The sequence below is a fragment of the Bubalus kerabau genome, chromosome 7 (assembly GCF_029407905.1).
Source record: "Bubalus kerabau isolate K-KA32 ecotype Philippines breed swamp buffalo chromosome 7, PCC_UOA_SB_1v2, whole genome shotgun sequence".
NCBI lineage: Eukaryota > Metazoa > Chordata > Mammalia > Artiodactyla > Bovidae > Bubalus > Bubalus kerabau.
In genome coordinates this window covers 27120251-27136506 of record NC_073630.1, presented here as the reverse complement: position 1 = coordinate 27136506, position 16256 = coordinate 27120251, and the positions used below count along the sequence as shown (strand labels likewise).

Here is a 16256-nt window from a genome sequence, read left to right as displayed (position 1 = left end):
CCCACTCTGGTATTCTTGTCTGGGAAATCCCTTGGACAGAGAAGCCTGGCAGGCTACAGTCCATGGGGTCACAAAAGAGTTGGACATGACTTAGCAACTAAACAACATCAACACTGATTTTAGATCTTTTCACTATTTACTGTGTTTACTGCAGTACCTGAGCACCGCCTTTGTTGCATCCCTTGCTCAAGAAAGACTTAATATTGTTAAGATGGTGGTAATCTCTGAAATCGGAGAAGGCAATGGCACCCCACTCCAGTACTCTTGCCTGGAAAATCCCATGGATGGAGGAGCCTGGAAGGCTGCAGTCCATGGGGTCGCTGAGGGTCGGACATGACTGAGTGACTTCCCTTTCACTTTTCACTTTCATGCATTGGAGAAGGAAATGGCAACCCACTCCAGTGTTCTTGCCTGGAGAATCCCAGCGACGGGGGAGCCTGGTGGCCTGCCGTCTATGGGGTCGCACAGAGTCGGACATGACTGAAATGACTTAGCAATCTGTGAAATATTCTATATATGGATATTCTATATGGATAGATAGGGTGGGTATTCTATATATGGAAAGTGTATCCTCCTCCATATAGAATTTACGAATATTTAGTTTTGTTGTTGGTTAGTACTAATTCTTAAATACTCCGTTTACTTCATTGCTTTGGTGAAGCTCTTTGGGCATTTTCTTTCAGTTGTGAAGTTTTTGATTATTAGCTCATTCCATTTACTTGAAACGTCTGTTCAAGTTTCTATTTGTTCTTGATGCAGTTTCAATAGTTTTTGTCTAAGACTCTATGTCATCTAGGTTATCTTAGTTCATTGACATAAGTTGTTCATAGTATTCCTTTACAATCTTTTGTATTTCTATAAGGTCAGTGATGATGTCCCCTCTTTTATTCCTGATTCTGTTCATTTAAGTCTTTTTTTTTTCTTTTTCATTCTATCTAAATGTGCATAAATTTTAATTCACCTTTTCAAAGAACCAACTTTTAGTTTCATCGATTTTCTATATTGTTTTTTTTCTGCTCTAATTTTTATTTTCCTTCTTGCTTAATGTGATTTATTTAATTTGTTCTTCCTAGTTTTACAAGGTTCTTTTTTAATATAGGCATTTATGAATATAAACTTCCCTCTAAACAAGGGTTTAATTTATCCCATAAATTTTGGAATATTTTCATTAATCTCAAAATATTTCTTAATTTCCTTGTGATTTCTTCTTTTAGCCATTGTTTAGAAGCATATTGCTTAGTTTCCACATATTTTGAATTTCTCATATTTTCCTTTGTTACTGATTTCTGATTTCATCCACTGTGGTAGAAGGACCTATTTTGTATAATTTCAAGCCTTTTAGATTTAAGATAGTGTCTTATGGCCTAATTTATGTCTGTCGACATCTCTATGCATTTGAAATAAACATATATTCTTGTGTTTAGTGGAGTGTTCTATAGATATTTGGTCTGGCTGGTTTGGGCTTCCCAGGTGGTGCTAGTGGTGAAGAACCCACCTGCCAGTGAAGGAGAGTAAGAGAGATGGATTCGATCCCTGGTTTGGGAAGATCCCCTGAAGGAATGGATGGCAACCCACTCCAGTATTCTTGTCTGGAGAATTCCACGGACAGAGGAAGTGGGAGGGCTACAGTCCATAGTGTTGCACAGAAGTCAGACACAATTGAAGTGCATGCATGCATGCTGGTTGGTTTATAGAACTTTTCAACATTTCTATATCCTTTTGATCTCAAGTCTAGTTGTTTATCCTTACTTAAGCTTTATCTTTCTTTTCCTCAAATTGGAAAATCTCAACTGACCAATCTTCAAATTGACTGATTATTTATTCTACCAGCTCAATTCTGCTGTTGAGTATTTTGATCATTTTTTTCATTTTAGTGATTGTGCTATGATATCCATGTTTTTAAAATAATATTTATCTCAGTTCAGTTCAGTCGCTCAGTCATGTCCTACTCTTTGCAACCCCATGAATCACAGCATGCCAGGCCTCCCTGTCCATCACCAACTCCCACAGTTTACCCAAACTCATGTCCATCGAGTTGGTGATGCCATCCAGCTATCTCATCCTCTGTCGTCCCCTTCTCCTCCTGCCCCAATATTTCTCTACTTAATTGATATTCTCTATTTGTTGAGGCTCAAAAGTTTCTTGAAGGAAAGAATACACTGGAACTAAGTGAATATTTGTAAATATACATCTTGCTATCATGGTCCTTTATACCATCCAACAATGAATATTAACAGAGATGAAAGCCCTAGCCACCCCACCCCCCACCCAGTGTATTATCAGTAAGGGCTTGTAATCCAAATTTGATTCCAACACCAGGAACATGAGCATCACCTGGGAGCTGGTTAGAGATGTAAAATCTCAAGCCCCACTCCAGATTCCCAAATCAAGCTGAATTTTTAACAAGATTGGGCTTCTCTGGTAGCTCAGCTGGTAAAGAATCTGCCTGCAATGTGGGAGACCTGGGTTGACCCCTGGAGAAGGGGAAGGTTACCCACTCTAGTATTCTGGCCTGGAGAATTCCATGGACTGTATAGTCCATGGGGTTGCAAAGAGTGGACATGACTGAGCGACTTTCACTTTCACCTCCCACACACATGTACATTAGAGCTTGAAAAGCAGTGAGCCAAAGGTCCTAGAACCCATCACATTTTCAGAGCCTTCAAGGTATACCAGTATTTACAACAGCAACTTTGCATTTATTTGTATGACTCTAATAAATGTCCATCTTTCTCTCTAGATTGAAACTCCACAAAGGGGGTTGTACCTCAGAGCCAGGCATATAGTGAGTGCTGTAAAATCTGTCAAATAAATCAATGAACTAGACTCTGAGATCTTATAACTTATTTGCTTCTTCCAACTTCAAACACTTTAGGAAGAGGTTTTATTTCTAAAATATTTGGAAAACTTCAGTTTTCTCAGATCTCCTAGAAGTGATTAGGAAGGATCTCTGAGATAAGGAAAAAACTGAGATAAGGAAGCTGAAGTTTTTTATTATCTTTTGCTTAAAGTATATATTTATACAAAATTTGAGCTTCCTAGCCACTAAGGGTTCTCTGAGTACTGGAAAGGAAGAAGCTATTAACATATTCTCTATAATAATTCTGTAGGACTAATTTTTGATCTTTAGATTTGTCTATCAGAAAAGATTATTAGAATAGGAGTAAAATGTCACAAATTAACCAAATCAACACGTTTTTTTAAAAAAGGCTCATAATTCATATATATATATTTATATCTTTATACTCCTTTATATAAAAAGATTTAAGACAAATGTTTAGAAGTAAATGAGACATGAGAAAACATAACTAAAGCAATTTGCTGAGGTATGACATGTTATAGTGATTTTCCGATCTTTCTCAGAAAGCATAATAATGTGGTAATATCTTTCAACTAGAAAATTATTCACAACCTGAAAGTTGAGTTATATTCCATTCAGTGGCAATTTTTAGGACTTCAAGCCTGGGAGGCAGCATCTCAAGTAATCCCAAGAGAACTGCTCCAAGAAGGCAAGGGAAGGAGCCAGGTTATATAGAAGTCTTGCATTAAAGGGCAGGTAGTCTGAACATCAAGATTATTGTTATTAAAGAAAATTAGATATCTCAAGTTAAGGAATTTTGCACTTTTTTTTGTATGGGAAGATGCAAGAGTCCGGGCTCAGTGAAATCATTTCTTTGATATGCAACTCAGCTCCCTGGGGCTTCAATCCCTGGGTTGGGAAGATCCCCTGGAGAAGGGAAAGGATACCCACTCCAGTATTCTGGCCTGGAGAAGTCCATGAACTGTATGGTCCATGTGATCGCAAAGAGTCGGACACGACTGAGAAACTTTCCACTTCACTTCACTTCCCTGGGGCTAGTATCCTGTGTTTTCACATCCTGAGTTTCCTCAGGGCTCACCATAGGGAGTGGCTGCAGGCTAATGGCTGCTAGATGGTAGGTATTCTTTCCTTTCTCAGCTCTGTTTGTTTCTCAGGGCTCACCAGCTCAGGTTGGAGGGCTGCAATCGCCGATGACTGTGACATCCTCTGTTTACTGATAATGGCAATATTTTATTTATCATCTTTGTTCCCAATATTCCTGGTATTAAAGTGGTTCTACTATAGATGGCTTCTGTGAAAACTCAAATTACCTTGATAATTCTTCCAGTTAAAAAAAAGAAACTCAAAGAGACGATTGGTATTATTAACTGTTTTTATTTACAAACAATTATTTTTATTTGGCCGTTTGGAAAACCACTAACATTTTTCACTTTTAGAAAACATTAAATAATAAACAAGATGTTATACAGTACTTTGGATAACTTCTTCGATCAGTGTAGTGCAATGTATTATTGGCACCTAAAAAGTGAAATTTTCTATTTTCCCCTTTCATCTCCCGTTGTGCAGTTATATGACCAAAAAGGAAATGAATCATTAAAAATGGATCTAAAGCTGTATTTCCTGGCCCCTAACTCAAAGGCTTACTGATTTATATTCCCCCTCCAGCCCTGCCTCCACCAAGTTAAATGATGAAAGATTCTACAGTCCTATTGTTCCAAAAACAATACCGTTTTGTGGGGCTTGGAGATTCCAATTGATGAGAGAAACTTCTGCTATTAGGTGAAGGAAAGGTCCTGGCAGTGGTGTTGGGCATGACACTCTTTTTCAGTAGCCAGGTTGAGTTGTCACACACACTGCAGGGAGATTGCACCAGATAAAAATCTCTCTCAAGCTATGTTCTTAGCTATAGTCTCTTTAAAAATTTGAAATATCATCCATTAAGCAAGTGAAAGGGTTATAACTTTACTAAGAAAAAAAATACACACCACCACATTAGGCTGTCACTGAGATACTAAAATATCTGCCCATTATACTCTTTGGGAATAAATAGATTTTACATTTTTTCCTATTTTTTGGGGGGGTTTGTTTTTGTAACAGTTCTAGGCTTGCCATAAACAGAGAGACCTTTTCATGAGCTCAGTACTGTGGCTTTCCCCCTTTTGATTCCTCTCTATTCAGAGGCCAAGAGGGAAATACCTCAGTTAGACCTTAGCTTAAGTCCATGTTACTTAGGCCTGGAAGTTTTCATTACATAGTAATACAATCAAGGTATCTTTGGAGAGATTCTGTAATCTATTACTCTACCTTGAGGTAAGAACACTTTTAACCATCTTAAATTAATAGAAAAGAATGTTATCAAATTTTTGTAAAGTCTCAAAAAAATTCACACTTTTTTTAAAAACAAAAGATTCTAATTTAACAATTGTCCCTGCCAGGAAACACTCCCTCACACTCCAGTCTAAGCCTGTTTCCTCTTGTTCTATTCTTAGTGCATGTGGAGAACAGCTGGTCACCATCCTCTCTGTACCAACCCTTTATATACTTGAAAACCAGCAATGGTTTGCCCCTCAGTCTTCTCTTCTCCATGCTGAATAATCCCAGTTCCTTTAACTTTTCATCACAGATCTTTTTTTCCAACCCTTTAATCATCTTTGTGATTCCTGGCAAAAACAGCAGAAAATATTTTGATTACTTAATCAGAAACGAAAGCCTCAGGAATAAGTTGCCTTTTAAAAGTTCGGTATGTATATTTTTAAACCTACAAGTAAACTTTGCAGGGAGGAAATGTAGTCGGGGGCTCATTGATCTTAGAATTCCAATCTTGTCCTGTTGCCCTAGTGTGAGTTTGAAACCCATTCCAGCACATCCAGCGCCTCAAAGCATGAGATTTGCCTCCTATCCTTTCCTGACACAACAGCACATAGGTCATGATCTAGATCTGCCTAAATTTATACCGGTTTAAAAATTAGTATGAAAATCTATTCAATGGAGCTTCCCCCATGCTTCCAAACACCCTGCTTCCACAAACAGAACCTTTTCTTCAAAACAACCCGAACTTTCATAAAGCTTCTTACAGATGACCAGAAAGAGCCATGTTGTTACGGTAAAAGCTGTTGGTTTTCAAGTGTAACCTGAAACAGTGAGGGTTTTATATGTTAACCTCAGTTTCCTGTCTATTACTGAATGGTCTACTGTCCTTTGTAGTGATCAAACTCGATGCCATTAAATTCACCCCCTATGACCACAACCTGACACCTCTTCCAATTTTCTCTTGCTGCCAATATAAGGTCCTGGAACTGGATGCCATTCCACCGTGTATTTTTTAACTCCAGAGATCACAAGCTGCCTTTCCCTTGCAACTAGAGTCTGTAACGATTAGGAACACGTAACTACGTATTACCAATAACACATTTACACAAAACACAATACTACTAACGAGGGATTATGTGCCCACTTTACATAATTGTCTTCAGAAGAAAAATACAGTTAACAAGAATAAATGCATCTTGATATGTTATACACCCTTCTTTTACAAAGAGAATGGCAGTGAAAGAGTTCAGGAACTATCCATACCGAGTGGAGAGCAGAAACCAAATTTCACAAGCACACTGTACAACACATCTTAGGGGAAGTCAATACTACTCGTGGTACAACACTGAACAGATAACAGAATGGCCATTTGCACAGATTTCTTCTGAAACTTTCTCCCATAATTTGCTACAAGAAACACCTTGCAACCAGGATGAAGGATGGTATAGGTCACACATGCCGAAGGCCTTCTTAAGAGACTCAGCATGAAAGGTTAACACCCAAAAATGACTTTGGACACATCTACAGATGCCCTCCTGTATTTCAAGGAGGGTGTCACTGTTCGTTGGGATTGCACAACAAAAGCAGGCCAGCGGGATGTGGGTCACCAACCAGACTTTCCTGACCCACTCTTTTCCTAGGCCTGATAAGAGGGAGGAGAGGACAGGAGGTGAAGGCTGGAAAAAGAGGAGGGAGCAACATGGGGGTTCATTGCTAGTTCTGGAGTTGCTCACGTTCTTCAGAGCAGTGGCCTTTTTTCAAGCTCACATCATCCAATCCAATCTCCCCAGTGTGACCATGCCTTTTTTCACCTTTGAAGATGACCTAGAGAGAGAACGCACACACGGGTCAAGCCTCCTCTGCTCCTGTCCAACGTCTGCTCATTTACCAAAATAAAGGCAACCTTTCCCCAAAACTAAACAGTAAGCTTAACAGAAGGAAAGACTAGAACCGAGTTGCCAGTGTCACTGATGCTTGCCTTTTGGTAGGAATTTAAGTCATCAGTCGACTGTTCACCAGATCGCCTTACCCAGAATCAGTTCCTCTTTGAAAAGTTATTCTAAACAATAGTTACATTTAGGAATGATTATGAAGTGGAGACTTTGTCAAAGATTACCAAGGTCAGAAGAAAAGAGTGGGATGGAATATAATGGTGTAGAAATTAGGAGCCAAAGATCTGAAAGATCACAATCATGCAGCCTATCTTAGATGTTTTCCAAGTTTTGTTGCTTAAAATGGAGCAGAACCAAACACCCTAATGCAATCACAGCCTTGGTCACTTATGTCAAGACCAAAGTCTTTCCTGCATTTTATCTTCTGTAGAGCATCCTTGCTCCTTTTAAAACAGAAACCTATGTTAGGGTGTGAAACAACTTACTGTTTTTTATCTCCAAACAATGTAAATATTGAGAGAAAATTTCAGAAAAATAGTCAAACAAAATCCAATTCTCTGATAAAAGCTGTCTTCATGGACTCCATCCTTTCTTTTTAAAGCAGTTTCTAGAAACTATACCTCTAGGTATAGATGCAGAATCCCCTAATAATTTTTATAAGTATCGCCATAAAGATGACACGTTTCCCAAATACATTCACTATTTCAGTGGGGTGTTAGAGATCTTTTATTGCCACCTATAACTTGATTACTTCAGATAAAATTTATATATTCAATCGAAGCTTTCCCCACATCCTGTCCTGAATAGAATAATACTTTCCAAACATATTGTTCTGGTTCCCACCCAAGGCTGCTTAACTATGATCTCTGAGCCAAAGAAGGGGAAAAAAAGACTTTAAAGAAACATTTAAAAAATAACCCACTTTAGGGTAGCTCATGGTGCTCATAGTTTGAAGTATAAGGAGTTTGAGTAAAAGGAAAAGCAGGTTAAGCCCACCACAACCCCCACCTTTGAAGTTTTTGTTAACTTTTTTTAACTTTTGCAACTCCTAAATTTTTTTTTTTTTTTTCATTAAAAGTAGGGGCTGTTCACCAGGGTCAGGGGAGAGGTGGTGATCAGAGGTGGCCGTGAAGAACATGTATGAAGGAGCACGGGGTTAAAGAAAGAAGCAAGAGGCAGGGTCACCGCGCCCGGAAAATGCAACAGCCTCCTGCCTGAATTCAGGAAGAGAGGAGGAGGCTTCCACTGCAGACCCCCGAGTTCTCCTCTGAAAGGAAAACCTCCCCGGTTCTGCGTCCCTGGCGGGTCTACTTACGCTCTTGATGTCGGCCCCTCGCAGGGTGATGTGCGTTTGCCTCCAGCCATGGCCACCATTTCTTCCCCACAGGGCTGCTCCGTGGGCACCGTGTTTTCTCACAAACACCTGGAGCGTGCCGGAGTGCAGCCCCGTCACCTTGTGCCTGAATGACAGGCACAGGTCCCCTGCATGCAGGAGGTGGCCGAGAGGGAGCAGCAGGCGGGCGGCCCTTCCCAGCGGGCCTTTGGCTGCTGAGACTGTCAGATACTGTCCACCTGCAGGGGAAGAGCAGGGCCGTGTGTGCGCATGCGCTCAGGTGTCTGCTGGCACCAGGGCGGGGACTGGCACTTCACTTCTGTCCTGGTAAGCCTCAGGCTGTGCCAGTCATTTGTAAAGAATTGCAGACTTTTGAAGGAGGAAGACAGGACTTATCTCTATGACTGTCTTAAATTCTGTGGTTTTCTATTAACAGAGAACCTTTGCTCATGAGGGGCACAGATTATGCCAAGAATGCCTGCAATAGTAATCTTAATGCTATAAATATTTCCAGTTGAATATGATCAGACACACACAGCAAATACACACTCACCACCTCTTGATCCGCACACATCTACTGCCCGGCTGGTGTGGTGGTTGACTTAAGTTGCCAGGGAGAATTTTCTAGGTGGATTTTCTACTTCCCGGCAGTAGAGCCGATGGTGATTTAAAGGGACACTAGATCTGATTATTCTTGCTTCTCCCCACTTAAAAAAAAAAAATATCTCAAGGGAGAAGGATCATTTACAAATGAGCTCACTGTGGTTCTCATACCTGACCTCAAGAAGACGCAGAAGTGTTCTGGGAACCTGCCACTCTTCCCAGAGCATCAGTATTACTTGGAGGCAAACAGTTTAAAACATGTTTATATGAAAACAAATCCATAATAATGCAATTAATATATACAATTTCTATTACGTATACATGAATACAAAATGTTAATAAAATCTTTCCCTTTAGAAAGGTCACTTTGATGATCTTGGATCTTCAGGGCTACAGCTTTTGCTTCCCCCTATTGTTAGAGGAACTGCAATTAAGGGGGAAAGATTTGAGCAGCAGTGATGTGGGAGGGGGTGCTGCTTCTCAGGATAGGGAAAGCTGCAAGTCATATTTTGAAACTCAGTCCGTGTACAAATGACATTCCCCTCAGGCTGTTTTATTGCAACCAACTGAAAAACACACTGATGTCTCGACACTGACTTGTCCATAGGAAGAATGTGGTTGCAATGCTGAACATGTGTATCTGTTTTGGTAGAAACACCACTTACATTTCATTGGAGATGATTTCTTAACACAAACTGTACAAGACATGACAAGGTTTGGGATGTTATTCTGCAAGTGACTTCTCCTCTACCAAGTCCCCTCTGGCCTTTAAAGACCCAAAGAGGTGACCTGTGTGTACCTGTGCAAGTGCTCCACGGGTAGCATCTCACTCAGCCTGCTAACAAGCCTTGAGGTGAATACCTCTTAGCTTCTGCATCTGTAGAAAAGCCTGAGGTTTTGGGAGGTGATGTCACCCAAGGTGTCATCCAGCCACTGTGTAGCTGAGTAACAGTTTGAGTTCAAAACTGCCTGAATACCTGTTCAGCATGGGAATCACCTATCTCCACATTTCCCTCCTCCAGGAAACTGTGAACTCTTTGTTGTAACCAACTTCTCCCCTAAACCCCATTGCATTCCTAATACATGGTAGGTGTTTAATGCCATTTGTTGAATTAATGATGTTCCAAGAATACAGCAAAAAACAACAGAGAAATAAGTCCCTGAGTCATGTACTTGAGTCACCAAAAACAAACACAATTTTTTGTACTCCTTCCTCCTCTCCCTTCCCCAAATGAATCCAAACAATATTTTGAGCCAAAATATTTAGATGGATTTAGAATGTCTCCCTGTTAGTCAGCTTTTTGAATCATCACAGGTATTTTGGTCAAGACAAAGATATAAGGTTATTACAGTTAATCTGTAATATTTAAGAAAACAAGAATTATCTTAAGTCCCTGTGGAATGGATACTATCACCATACCAGATACTGCCTACAAACAAGACAAGCTAACAAAAACCAAGGAATCCTATGAAGAGTCAAATAATCCTTTTATATAGATACTTAAAAATCTATAAATGAGGTTACAATTGCTCTCCCCCTATAGGGCTACTCTGTAGCCACTAGGAGTTTATTTTGTTTTGTTTTTTAACCACAAATAATTTTTTCCCTTTTTAATAAATGGAGCTATTACAAACTTAGAAATGGTAGTGAAGGGAAAAGTTGATTGAGCATTCCAAACTACCCTATTAAATATTTTCACTTCTGATTACAAAATACTGGTTTAAATATAAAATTACATTTATTTTCATGGATTCATTTTAAAGCATCACAGTATCTAAAGTTGGTTTTGGTCGATAATAGATGCCAGATATACAAGTGATAAAATTTTAATTTCAAACAGATAGGAAATGATATCTGCACAAGGTTACTTACTACAGCATTGTCTGAACTATCCAAAGGCTGGAAACAACTGAAACGTCCCTCAGTGGATGGCTGCTTAAATACGTTTAAGGAGTAATGGAGTAACCACCATTAACAAGAGTGAGGGTGCCCTGTATGTGCTGATACAGAACAATCCTCAGCAGCAACAGCTAATACTATTTTAATGGTAACTCTGGGCCAGGGACTGCCTTAAATGCTTTACATATGTTTAGCAGACACTACTGAAATAACTTAACTTGCTCAAGATCAAAGCTAGTAAGTGGTGGTGCCAGGTTACAGCCCAGGCTTCCTGGCTTCAAAGTCCACACTCATGTTAACTCTTAAGATAACACTGTTAAGTGGAAGAAGCAAGGTACTGAAGAGGGGGCTGTTGTGTGGAAAAATCTCACTCTGGAAAGGTAACCAAGAAACTGGCTGCATCTGGCAGCCAGGGTTAGGAGGGAGATTTTATTTTCCTGTTTTCATGTAATTCAAAATAATGTTTCTTAATGCTACAGTGGACATACTTGTACATACATGCTAGCATATAATTTTATATTTAAATGAATTCCCTGTAGCTCTCAGTAGCAGGCTGAGTCAGTTGCCCTTAACTCTTGATCCCTAGAGATTAGGGTTCCAGGAAAAGGGCCTCAAGTTTAGTCTTGACACTATAGGAGAAGGACATGTATTCAGGGTCCCAGCGACAAGTCTATAGCACAACATCATATCTGTCAGGAGCACACACTCCCTAGAGGATGGATTAATTTCACTAAGTCACAATTAAGTTCAAGACTGAATGTGATAACAAAATCTAATCAGCACGAGGAAAGCAGCTAATAAATGCACTTATTTTGCAGCTATTTCTCAAAATTGTAAGTTTGTTTAATTAAGGTTTGTCTTAGAGATATTAGTATCTAAGAATATTTGCAAATCTGGATCTTGCATAAGAAATACACAACATAAAAATCAGTCATAACTGCAGAAATCCAAACATATGTTCCCTTACAAATGGTATAATCTAGATAAAAAGAAGCAAAAAGCAAACAGTTTGGTAATTAGAATAATCACACAAAAGTGATTATTTAAATTGCTTATAGTCTTTTTCTGGCCTTAAGCATGTAATATACGCACAACCTCACCTGGACTTCCTAGAAGAAAAGTAGGCTCAGAAAGTAAGCTTCAGTAGTATTTATCATCTGAGTGTGTTAGAATCTGTATATGGTCAGAATTTCCCAATATGTGCTAAAAAAAAAAAAACCCCACCTGCAATTATGCCCTGACATATAAGTTGTATCATCTTTGGTCTTCTAACCACCTCTTTAACTCTGTCATCTTTGGTCTTCCCATCCATTTTCCAAGATAGAACTCTGCTCTCTGATTTCCGTGGATGACCTGGGATGTTCCATTCTGGTTCAGAGGCTCCCAGGGCTCGAATCCAACCCTTGTCCAATTCTCAAAACAACACCTTGTCATGTGTCGCCCAGTCCAAGGTCTCCACTGACAGACCCCTGATCTCTCTTTAGACAGCTCTGACTATGGGAAAGTTCTGACAGTGAGCAAGTCAGCCCCCCTGTAAGTTTTTACCTACTGATCCAAGTTCTTACCCCCTTGCGGTCACAGAACAATTGAGATAGATGTTGCCGGTCATGTATTTGAAAAGCTGCCCTGTTCCATTATTTCTACTCCAGACTAAACATTCTGGGTTCCTGGGTTTCTCACCTGTTTTTCTATAAGCTTTGAGATATCTTTCCATCAAGGTCATACTCTTCCGAGTCACCGACAATTACCTCTTTTCTCTGACTGGTAAGAACCAAAGTGTATTTTGCATTCTAGAAAAAAATACCTATTTCTATGGAAATGACCCAACTTTCTGGCAGCAGTGACACAGGGTTCACTCACATTGATTTTATCCATTAAAACTCTAAGTCTTTCACACTTACTGCTAAGTCACATCCTTGCACTCCCACAGTTGTGTGGGTGGTTCAAGAGCTACACTATGTATTCATCCCCAGGAGATGCCACCTCTTAAGTGTGGCCCACTGGTCTAATCTTTGGAGGCTGCTTGTGTCGGCACACACAGTTGCTTTCTCCCGTGGCTTTAAGTTATCCACAGATTGGTTAGTACAACTTCAACATCCAGTTCATCCAAGCTGTTGGCAGAAACCTGGAGCAACCCCAGAAAAGGGGCCAGAGCCAATGAGCAGGAGCTGTCTAATTACCCAGGCAGCCACCATTCCTTTCCACTTGTTCTGTATTATCACAGCCAAAGGACTGTTTCAGACCTTTTTCTGTCCACCATTCTAACTGCCAATCCTCTTTTCATTTTCCTCTTGGAGGGCAAGTGGATTTGGCGGGGGCGCGGGGGTTGGGGAGGGAGGGGGTTGGTCACAGCAAATTTAAACGTTTACATATGTGATGAATAATAAAAACTATTGAAAAGTACTAAATTGGTTCTAAAAGACAGTATTTAAATTCTAAAAAGTATTTCACACGGGCTGTTTACAGACAAGTGCAATGAATTCTGAGATGAGTGTGAATTACTCTCCCCAGTGTACCTTACTTAGAACAGTTATTCATTATGATCATGAGCATTATTCACCATTTTATCACATCAGGTTGCTAAAGATCCTTCCTTCTGTAGCACACTACTCCGGGTCAGTGGTCACTCAAATCTCCAGGCCTGAGACCGGCTAATCAGATCATGTACACAATCCCAGGACAGGGAGGCCAGACTGGATGGGGCAAGCCTCAGGAATGCTGCAGGGGCTGTGGGCACTGAACTGCTGAGGTGGCTGCATAGGCAGGATAGAGAGGCCTGGATGGGAAGTCTGTTCTGTAGCTCTGTAGCCTTAGGAAACTGATGTAACCCCTGGGCCTTTGTGAAATAAAAACATTACTTCCACAGGGTAGATAAGAGGATTAAATAAAACTGAGATGATGAATGAGTCAGGACTATAGTAGATATCAAATAAATGTTGATTTCTCCCTTATTCACAGTTATCTATGACATCAATAATAATGTCATCTGTCTCAGAGCTAACCTTAAGTGAGAATGAGAGAGATTGTACTGGTATGTGTGTATGTGAGATTAAAAATTATTTTATAGTTAAATCTAAAAACCCCTCTGAATTTATTGGGTACTTATTTTTTAAGTGAAACTGTTAGTCATTCAGTCGTGTCTGACTCTTTGTGACCCCATGGATTATAGCCCGCTAGGCACCTCTGTCCATGGAATTCCCCAGGCAGGAATACTGAAGTGGGTTGCCATTCCCCTCTCCAGGCAATCTTCCCAATCCAGGGACTGAATCCGGGTGTCTAACATTGCAGGCAGATTCTTTACCATCTGAACCACCAGGGAATTTTTTAAAAGCTTACCTCAAATTTCATTTTTTAAATATCTCTAACATTTCAGTCTTAGGGGATCTAATGAATATATTTTGGCCCCCAACCTTTAATAACTTGCTACTCAAAATGTACATGAGGGATGAACCTGAAAAGTATCCCCAGGAAGTATGAGAAATGCATGAAAACCTACATTTTAACAAGGTCTCTGGCTGATTTGGTGCATACTGACCACTAAGAAGAGCTGGTTTTAATAGAGCATATCCTCAAGCTAACCTTTACATGTTCTGTGCTCTATCTCTATAGCTGGGATAGTATTGAGGAACTAGGCTTTTAAAGCAAGTAACTTTTTTTTTCTTTTTTTCATGATTTGCATCTTTCATTCCCGAGTCTAGAATCGGGAGTATAAAAAGGAAAAAAAAGAACCCAAACTTCTCACCCTTCCATTAAGTTTGACTCATCCATGAAAGATTAACTACTAAAGGGAGGAGGGGAAAACCAACAATAATATGTAGCTTTGTTTCCTGAAGCAAGATGACAAAACATGTTGTAATTTCTGAAACTTTAAGATTCGTAGGACATGTGTAATTTAAAAGTCTTTAATTTTCCGAGTGTCTACATTTACATCTACCTTTCCAATAACATTCACTTGTGGAAAAAGTGGTGGTAATTTATAACGAATTTGTCCAACATCCAAATTAGACTGAAAATTAGATTGTGAGAGAGATCCACAACTTCACAGAAATTTCCACTGTTTCCTTCTACTATTTCTTAAAGAAAGACATAATCAAGAAAACAACCAAGGACTATATGATGGCTGCTGTACCATATTTACCATACTATTTTTATACTTGGGCAGGGGGCACTACACATAACTTTATATTTTAGAATGAGTCTACATGTTTTATATTTACATGAAGCTGTTTTGAGAGAAATTAGCTGGCCTTTTAATAAATTACTTGTCTACTTATAATTCTAATTGCTAGCTAACAAATTCAGTTCACCTAAAAAAATGGAAGATGAATGCTGGACACACTTTCTTTTCTACTGAGTAAACAGAGAGCTGTGGCTCAGTATCCTTGAGTAGCGGAACTGGGTCCTCAGATAGGATCCAGCTGAAATGTGTACTAGAGTTAGACGAATGGTTTTACCTGCTGGATCCCTCACTGGTTCCCAGTGCACGTCACTGTCTTTTTCCCGGATCCATCCACAAAGCCCATGGTCAAAATTACAACTGTGTATCAGAACACCTGCAAGGAAATTACCAGGAAGATGAGTAGACCACAAACCCAAGGGCTAACAACAGCAAAAGTCTTGAGAACTAGGAGTATCTGTCCAAGTGTTCTCTCCTGTCCACATTTAAATATCCCACCAGAAGGTCTGTCCATGAGATCAAAAGGAAATCACATGAATCCCTTCTCAGCACAATGGTGCATCAGTGCTCAGCTGCAAAAATAGAGCACGCCACTGCTGCCAAATTATGACCTTGTTACATCATCACTTATAAAATATGACTTCCTCCTCAGCTTAACGCTGCTTCAGTATTTTTTAAAAGAAGATAATGACGATTCACTGTTTTGCTCAACGGATCTAACTACAGGGGAAACCAAGTGGTAAAAAAAAAAAAAAAAAAAAAAGTACCATTTTCTCAGATGTAACCAAACAATCTACAATTTAAAAGCTGCTTTACTTAAAGCTGATTCATGTTGTTGTAAAGCAGAAACTAACACAACATTGTAAAGCAATTATCCTCCAATTAAAAATGTTATTCTAATGAAATAGAGGGGAATAGTGTCATTATGACAGTACTAAGAATACAGGGATCTACCTGGATCATCCTTTGCTTCATCATCTGCACTGACTCCTCTTTCAATTTCAAATATTTCAAACAAGTCATTTGAAGGCTGCCGTGGAACTGCAAGAGAGATGCATTTTGCTCAGTTTCAATGAGGCACTGACAAAGAGGCATTGCCTTTAACAATGGGGGAAAGACGTAGGTATTACACGCATCTGGAAACTCCAAAATATTTCATCACAGTTCACATGAGGATTCATGAAGTTTGTTCTGGAGAGATCTTATAAGATTTTTCTGGG

At 39.6% G+C, this 16256-nt stretch overlaps 1 protein-coding gene across 15 annotated transcripts in view; it reads right to left on the bottom strand.

Moving 5' to 3' along the window:
• Positions 1-4179: 4179 nt before the first annotated feature.
• The window catches only part of NPNT (nephronectin), an 80831-nt gene continuing 68754 nt past the window's right edge, over positions 4180-16256 (bottom strand). For 13 of the 15 annotated variants that reach the window (XM_055587877.1, XM_055587882.1, XM_055587880.1 and 10 more), the window contains 5 exons: positions 15991-16077; positions 15314-15412; positions 8339-8595; positions 6865-6955; positions 4180-5481 (listed from right to left, as the gene is read on the bottom strand). In XM_055587877.1, the coding sequence (XP_055443852.1) occupies positions 5237-5481; positions 6865-6955; positions 8339-8595; positions 15314-15412; positions 15991-16077 (779 nt within the window). In that variant the 3' untranslated portion in view covers positions 4180-5236. The remainder of the gene's footprint in view (positions 5482-6864; positions 6956-8338; positions 8596-15313; positions 15413-15990; positions 16078-16256) is intronic. The other 2 variants (XM_055587885.1, XM_055587886.1) reach the window with 2 other exon arrangements.